This window comes from Bombyx mandarina, chromosome 23 (genome assembly GCF_030267445.1).
Source record: "Bombyx mandarina strain Sakado chromosome 23, ASM3026744v2".
Lineage (NCBI taxonomy): Eukaryota > Metazoa > Arthropoda > Insecta > Lepidoptera > Bombycidae > Bombyx > Bombyx mandarina.
Window position 1 is genome coordinate 11,427,380 of NC_143229.1, and position 9,164 is coordinate 11,436,543.

The window sequence follows — 9,164 nt, forward strand, 5'->3', positions numbered from 1 at the left end:
TTTTATAATTAGTTTCAAAAATGCCTGCTTTTAGTGGAAACATAAAAGTACGCCTTATTTTCTATAAACATATTAAACAAAACTGTTTTTTTTATTTTTTTATTACTTAGATAGGTGGACGAGCTCACAGCCCACCTGGTGTTAAGTGGTTACTGGAGCCCATAGACATCCAGAACGTAAATGCGCCACCCACCTTGAAATATAAGTTCTAAGGTCTCACGTATAGTTACAACGGCTGCCCCACCCTTCAAACCGAAACGCATTACTGCTTCACGGCAGAAATAGGCACGGTAGTGGTACCCATCCGCGCGGACTCACAAGAGGTCCTACCACCAGTTAAAATAACCAGCACACAACGAACTCGAGAGATAATAAAGTTAGAAGCTATGCGGTTTAGGTTCGGAGATTCAAATATTTACTTAAAAATACTAATCAATCAGTAACTTGACTTCTCATTAAATAAAACGAGCAACGTTAACGCAATGGACTAAATTTCATTAATTTTATTAGGTATACCTACGACCTGCATAGAACAATCAATATGACCCATAACTAAATGTCTCGCGATTCTATTTCAGGATTTTAATGTGCACAAACCAAAATAATCTTAAGTGACAAGAGAATAAGGTCGGCACTTGGATGGGGGATGGTTCTTGTCGCTGACCCGAATGGATCGGGAACAGAAATAGGTCACGCGAGGTCGCCGTGTCTCACTCCAGTACTTTTTAATTGCCACACATATTAATTTAGTGTTGGTGTGATCATTTCAGTGGAAACGTTGGTTTTTATTTCTGTGTGGGCATGTGCTATTTATTAATTAAGTGAGTATGTTTTTTTTTCTAGATTATACCTAATGCAGAATGGAAACTTACCAGCAATTGGTAAGTTTCCGGTCGTTTCATACAGATGAGATGAATTTTCTCTTGGATATTTGAAAATTGTTATATAATCCAAGGGATCTAGAATAAAGTATTCCTACTTACTCAGAGCGATACAAGATGTTGAAAGCATTTTCAAAATTATTTTTTTATGCTTTGCTATATGGACGAGCTTACGGGTCATCCTGGTGCCAAGTGGTCACCGGAGCTCATAGACATTAATTACATTAATGACGCCCACCTTGAGACATGCTTTCAAAGTCTCAGTTGTAACAGAAAACGGCTGCCCCACCCTTCAAACCGAAACGCATTACTGTTCCACAGCAGAAATGGGCACAGTGTTTGTACCTACCCGTGCGGACTCACAAGACACCCTACCGGCAGTAATTACGTAAATTATATTTTTTGTGGATTTTTTATGATTACACGATGTTATTCCTTCACAGTGGAAGTCAATCGTGCACATTTGTCAAGTAAGTATTTCGTTAGAAAGATAGGTATTTGCTTGCGCAGTTTGAAGACCGGCACAGACGCATCGTTCAATACGAATGTACAGGGCGACTGATTTTTCAGGCCACAACAATTTTGCGACAAAATTGAGACAAAGAAACGAAGCAATTCCATACCAAAATTTCTGAGACATCTTAATCATCTACTTAATTTATGATAGTCGATAATTGCATCATGCAATTCATCGCAAGAGTAGTGTTAGGGTTATGCGCAGAAACAATTTTCAAGCAAATCCCAGGATACATTGAGTTTTCCAAAAAATTAAAAATCTTTGTAATCCAAAGGACTCTTATCATACTAGAATGGACATGGACAGAAGTCCATTTAAATCTTTAAATACCGAGATACTTAATACGAGCATGTTTAATGCAAATACCTTAACTTCATTGAGGTCTCGTTCATTGTATGAACAAAATAGTTGAAATATATGGTCGTTTACAAATTATAAATTAAAAGAACAAAAAGAAACAAGAAACCAAATACTAGAACGTAAATACGTGAACGAAAATAAGACTGTTCTCATCTAAAATTTCAAAAGATTCGTGGGAGCCATGAAAACACCAGCATAAAATGAAACGTCACATCTTCTTGAAACAAACGGAATTCCAGTAGACGTCGTGGATATAATGGATCTTCACGGTTGTACGTTAAATGGACGCTATCTGCGTTTGTCTAGCCAGAGTCTTAAACTTAAACCGAATTTACACCGCTCTAAGAGAATTAAAAATTTTAAGTGTTGTTTAATCGTGTCTGCCTTTATATTATTGAAACGGCTGATTATACTAGGTCTTCAGCCACTTGTAGTTCCGTTTGATAAATCATGTTCAAAACAGATCTGACGTGAAGCAGTGCAAGGAAGATTAAAAATGGCGATTTTTATAACTTGTATTGGACAGGTCAATTTTACAAAGCATACTGAATGAAAATAAACACAACACGCACGTATATACAAAAACTAATTGCCATTAATACTGGCTGGTACGAAACGTCAGGTGAGATGACATAGCGCCTGAGGTGGCCTGTCGGACTGCCACACTGAGACGGCAGGTCCTAGGGTGGTGCCGCGAGTCTGGTTGTAGTGTTGACCTCGGGAACCATCCTACTCTGACTGGATTCTGACCCCGGGGTGGAGATCGGACGTCGGGTGAGGGAGTGCAAAGGGAGTCGTTTGGTTGGCAGGGCCCTAAAACATCCTTGGACACGCGTTCTGCTCTCAACATCTGCAGATCGTCAAGTCCCAGATACCCAGCAGTCTCCCTGGGCGCGATAACCTCGTACGAGGTTTGGCCCCAGCCCGAAAAAAATAAAGTTGAGATGACATAGGCGTCCTACGATGTGGAGTGTTTAGTCTTGTGCGAATACTTGCCTACTCGCTACATTTTTTTTACTAGCATTTGATAGTGTGTGTTTTTTGGACATTTGTGCATAGTTACGCACTATCATACTTTGATTTCAACTCAAACACTCAGTGTAGCCGCATTGCTGACATGTCCTTCTCCAAACGAGGTGTGAAAATATGACTCTGGCCGACATGAGGTGATTGCCTTGTTGTGGCATTATAGATGTCCTTAAGCGACTACAGTCACATAAAATAAGATCGGTCGAATATTAAGAGACATTTTATCGAACGCACCGGTGTGACAAGAGGACCTGCAAAAACAATTTTTTGAAGAAGTTGTAAATACATATATATTTTCAGGTGCAAATGAATATGTATCAAAGTGTACTCTTGTATTATATCTCAGATCTCACGCGATTACACAAAAAAAACAATTTAAATCTTCGGCTTTTTTCTTTTTTTTTAATACTTCGCTTGACAAATTCAGTCATTGAGATTTATCTATTACAAAAATTTATGTTAAACAATTTTTCATAAGATCGTTCAAAACGGTTTTGAATTTTAAGTTTACATACTTATTTAATGGAAATATTCAACTCGCTAATAATACTTTCAATGCCAGTGATACTTAGATCTCATATCTCAAGGTGAGCATCGGCATTTACGCTGCATTATGTATCCTGGGCCATAAGATCGTCTGCCTATCCTATCAGATCCAATAACCCTTGCATTAGACACATTTAGCTCTAACACTAGGAGTAGGGACCCCGGTAACCGTAATCGTCGAACTTGGCAAAGAGTTCGACATCCATAACTTAATCTAAGCTAAAAATCAGCCCCCTGAGTTTCTCGCCAAATCTTCTCAGCGGGTCGCGATTCCGATCTGGTAGTAGTAGCTCAGAATACTTTTCTGTATTCGGAGGGTAGTAGATTCATTCGCGAAGCAGCTACTCTTGAGTTGTTAGGGTCTCTTTTGGAGGCGTTCGGGTAGCTGTTAGCAAATCCCACCCCTCCTGGCTGAGCCCTTGCTCGCCCACCTCCCGAAACTCCGGACCACCAGTAATCTCTCAATCATAAAAATAAAGATGTGTGGTGTCGTGGGACACCGGATAGGAACGAAGTTCCTTATTATAAAAATATTAATTTTAAGTTCTATTCGAGGTATAAAGAAAATAATTATTCGGGTATATATTTTTTATTATGATTTTTTATTGATAAAAAAACTACTTTACAAAGCTATCAACTTTATTTTATTCACAATGATTATATAATAAAAATATGTTATTTTTTGTACGCTATTACAAAGTTAAGTCGTACACTGTGTGCATTACTAATAAAAATCTTACGTTACGGACGTTTTTTCCCGGTTAGGGTACCCCTCCCGGTTCCATAAGGAACTTCGTTCCAAAAAAAAACGTAGCAAATAGTAAATTTTACGCAATACCAAACAAAATTTTCAATTATCTCAAAGTACATTTTGGTCGGTTTTTAAAAAAAAAACGACGTCATTCCTTTACTTTCCGAAGGAAACATAAAGATTTATATCTTCTCCCATTTTATTATGCAATAAACTTTGAAGTTGCTTACACAAATTTCATAGTTTATTGACACAACATTTTATGTTCGTATACACTGCGATGTTCAGTGATATTATTAGTTCATTATTACTTGTCTGGTGCGAATATCGAAAGGTTATAAGGAACATTTTTTCGCAATATCCACCGGTAGTTTCGCAATACATTTTTATGGGTTTCATTTTATAGCACTACGGTTATTACCTCATCGTGGAAACTGTTGGCCAGCACGTGATTGCTGTGTATTTACTTTAAAAAAAAAAAGGTCGTGAGATTACAAATTTTACATTTCCCGGTTAGATTCGCCTGTTAACTTCGACATTACGATCGCACGAATTTAGATGAAATCCTTATAAGAAATATCCACGTACTTTTTGTTCACAATAGCAAACATTCAGACAATCATAAATCGTTACTTGAATGTAAATAGACCGTAATTAATTTCCTAAATGTGATAATTAAAGCAAAAATCATCATAATCTAAACTGGCTGTTTGAGAGATTCTGTTATCGTGCCGGCAGGCAAAGGAATGCTAAATATGCTATGCTAAATATGGCATGAGGCATGGTTGTGTCCGAGAGAAACGAATCTAAAAGCATTTTAAAGACGACCATTATATTTTTCGACACACTCAGTAACGGTGCATTTAGGGGAAGCACACCTTTGAATTGTTACTACAAAATTAACGAGACGAACATTTGTATGTACAGAGTACGTTTCAAGAGCACCCCTCAAATTCAGTATTCAAGCCATTGTCTGTGGGCTTACAACGATATCCAACGCAGGTGTGAGCCGAGGGAGGCACCCCCTATGACGTCATTCAAGATCAGGGTCGATTGATATAACCAGACCCAATTTCGGTGGCTCCTGAAATACACACCTCGTTTCGTTTGTAACAGCGTTTTAAATTGATCGGGCAGCCAAACGGGTTTTTTATTACATTGAATGAGCCTTATTTAGATTGATATTGAAGATAAAAGGAATTTCAACGAAACATGACAGTTTTTTTTATCATTCTGACATTAATTTCAGGGCATAAAAGCTAGTATTATCTACGGTCTAGGTATTTTAGTGCAATTTTTTTTATTGCCCTTGTAGGCAGACGAGCATACGGCCCACCTGATGGTGAGTGGTTACCGTCGCCCATGGACTTCAGCAATGCCAGAGGCAGAGCCAAGCCGCTACCTACCGACCAAGCCGCTGCCTACCTATTGTAAAGCTATGTTACTATTGTTTTGAGAGAAAAGACCTAAGTGACAAATAAATTTGTATAATATTCTCTCTCGAATCTAGAACAAGTCGGACAGATCCAGAAAATGTATACTGCAAACCCACTTCCGTACTGCTAGGCGGGTCTCGGAGAGGAAGTTTCCATTTGTCCATTGTCTATTTGTTTCATATGAAATCAAAGTTTAACAACACTAAACAATACAGCATTGCATCAAAAGCATAGAGACTGCTACGGGTAATATTTTTAAATGAATTCATGTATGCCTCTTATGAATGTATAATTTAATGTATTTTATATTAATTTTAATAATTATATAATACTAGCTGACCCGGCAGACTTCGTAGGGCCTCAATTGATAAATAAAAGACCTAAAATTTTGTATAAAATAAACTTAAAGCAAACAAAAGGAATCCGTCCGGCGGGGGAAAGGAAAAACAAAATTGTTATTTTTATTTCATTCCGAACATTTTCATATTTATCTACCTTTTAAACCTTCTCTGGACTTTGTGGACAAACAATTCAAGACCAAAATTTGCCAAATCGGTCCAGCCGTTCTCGAGTTTTAGCAAGACTAACGAACAGCAATTTATTTTTATATACTTAGTCTGGCCATAAATACTGTTACAATTAAAAATAAACAAAATATTACATTTGAATTTGGAATCTGTCATTTTTATATGATTGCTCATTGAGTTTTCTCATTTTGGCGCCAATACATTGACAATATTTTGCAATATTAAAATGGAGTGGGGTGATAAAGAGAACCGAATCAATGCAGCCAGCATTGCACAAAGTAGGTATGGACACAAATGCAATTTTTAAAACTCTCCATACGCTTGGTATTAGTAAAATGTTTGTGTACCGGGCTATTAATAGGTGCAATGAGACCTCCTCTGTTTGTGACAGAAAAAGATCTGGCCGTCCACGTAGTGTTCGTACGAAAACGGTGGTCAAAGCAGTGAGGGAAAGAATTCGAGGAAATCCTGTCCGAAAGCAAAAGATTTTATCTCGGGAGATGAAGATAGCACCTAGAACCATGTCGCGTATTTTAAAAGATGACTTAGGACTTGCAGCCTATAAGAGACGTATTGGTCATTTCTGAACTGATAATTTAAAAGAGAATAGGGTGGTAAAATCGAAACAACTACTGAAGCGGTGCGCAAAGGGAGGTCATAGAAAAATTTTGTTTACGGATGAGGAGATTTTTACAATTGAGCAACATTTTAACAAACAAAATGACCTTATTTATGCTCAAAGCTCTAAGGAAGCTTCCCAATTAGTCAACAGAGTTCAACGTGGGCACTATCCGACTTCAGTGATGGTTTGGTGGGGTATTAGCTATGAAGGAGTGACTGAGCTATACTTTTGTGAAAAAGGTATCAAAACATCGGCACAAGTGTGTCAAGATACCATTCTTGAGAAGGTAGTGAAGCCCCTTAACAACACCATGTTCAATAATCAAGAATGGTCCTTCCAACAAGACTCGGCGCCAGGTCATAAAACTCGGTCTACGCAGTCTTGGTTGGAAACGAACGCTTCGGACTTCATCAGAGCTGAAGACTGGCCGTCGTCTAGTCCCGATCTTAATCCGCTGGATTATGATTTATGGTCAGTTTTAGAGAGTACGGCTTGCTCTAAACGCCATGATAATTTGGAGTCCCTAAAACAATCCGTACGATTGGCAGTGAAAAATTTTCCCATGGAAAGAGTGCGTGCTTCTATTGATAACTGGCCTCAACGTTTAAAGGACTGTATTGCAGCCAATGGAGACCACTTCGAATAAGCTTTTTATATTTTAAATTGTTTTATATTTATGTATTAAACTAACACACTTTAAAAGTAATAAATGTTATTTGCAATAGTTTTTTTTATTTTTATTGTAACTGTATTTATGGCTAGACTAAGTATATAGATAGATTCTACTGTACGTGTGTATGTCACTGAATTTCTAAACGGCTGGACCGATATCAATGAATATATATAGAATATATATATTTAGATAGATTATTTGGCATGCTCTAACGTCTGAGCCTATTTTTTAGGCGCAGCAAGTAGGGGTTCGATTTGCTGATAGACGCCGAACGCCTCCGAAGGAAACCCAACAGCTCAAGGGCAGCTGCTTCGTAAATGCATCCACTACTGGAGTCTAAGCATGTTGAATGATTCCAATTACATATATGAGGTGTCATTAGAATCGTCTGGGAGTGCAATGTAGTCTGACACTACAGTATAGTGTTGGCGAAAAGAAAAACAGAAACAACAATTATTCAAAATAATTTCTTTCAATATACACAGCACAATTATTAAATATTTTTACAATTGGTGATTTGTTGCAAAGCAAATAAACAAAATGTAAGTTCTATGTTTGTTGAGATTTATTTAATTTGATATTATCATGATATACATATGTACGAGTACTTAAATTATTTGAATTGACACGGCCACTTTAAAATATTTTGTATTTTTATGCAGAACTATTAAAAATATCAAGTAAGCTTAAGTAATTACGATTCAATGAATAAAGAAGTGCACTCTGAAATCCTTCGTTTCTGGGACTTTTCCTAGTCTTGGAAAATATCCCTCGGAATCAGAAAGTGCTCATTATGATGCCGCAATTCTTCTTGATCGTCCGATGCATGTCGTCGGTAACGATTTCCCATATCAATATATATTGGCTTGGGGTTAAACGGAGGAAGCGTTGGTAGAGGCAGCTTCTCTCGAGGGTTCCAAAACCGCAGGTCCCTTGTGTTACGGTGGCTCTCGATCGGCTGGTCAAGTCCGACATCAACTGTATGATGGGAAGATTCAATGGATGCCTCGTTATTTTCTGGATTGGTGACACTGCGAACATATCTTCGGTTTGGATCGAGCTTCACATCGTCGATTTTCGAAGGAAGAATCGGATGGTCTGCAGTACTCGGCGCACGAGGAATATTGTCACCTTGATACAGCCATAGCGGTTCCTGGCCAGCTTGTCGCGCTGTACGTATTATCGGGCGCCGTGTCGGTGGTGGCCTGTAGGTCGGCTGGATGAACCTCTGGCATAAAGCCTGGGCAAAGAAGAGCACCAGAACTGAACTGAATACTAAAAACTTGTACATGTTGATTGTATCGATTGAACACCAGTAATGTGAGTAACTATCACAATGATCGGTATTTATACACTGTCTTGAGGAAAGTCTTGGTACTTCCCTCTGCTTTAGCGATGTTAATTATTACGATAGATAAGGGGAAGTCCTGGTTTATCATGACACAAAGATTCACCTCAAAAAATTCTCATGATTTGTTTCCTCATTACTGTTGCCTATACGTACCTAATACAATCAATACGTAGTATTAGTAATCAAATAGTATTACAATGTTTCATATAAATTACTAGCGTCCCGCCCCCCGAACAGCGGCTCGCGGCCGCTTTTGACCTCATGGACGTTTACGAGTCCGTATCCCGTACGTTATAAATCTTTACCGGTAATCAATGGCGCGAAACGGTAGAGAAAAACCATATTCCCTTAAGTTAGCATTCTACAATGCTAATGGACTCTCGCGGCAACGCGATCAAATATACGAATTCCTCCGCGACAATCTAATAGATATTCTGTTAGTGCAGGAGACCTGCCTGAAGCCCTCGCATC

The 9,164-nt window shown here is 38.3% G+C and overlaps 1 protein-coding gene across 1 annotated transcript; it reads right to left on the reverse strand.

Annotated features, from left to right (window-relative positions):
* Positions 1 to 7,885: 7,885 nt before the first annotated feature.
* On the reverse strand, positions 7,886 to 8,676 carry LOC114245931 (lebocin-4). Its single transcript, XM_028178250.2, has one exon. It carries the CDS (start codon positions 8,631 to 8,633, stop codon positions 8,094 to 8,096), a length of 540 nt encoding a protein of 179 aa, XP_028034051.2. The 5' UTR covers positions 8,634 to 8,676; the 3' UTR covers positions 7,886 to 8,093.
* Between the last annotated feature and the right edge of the window lie 488 nt (positions 8,677 to 9,164).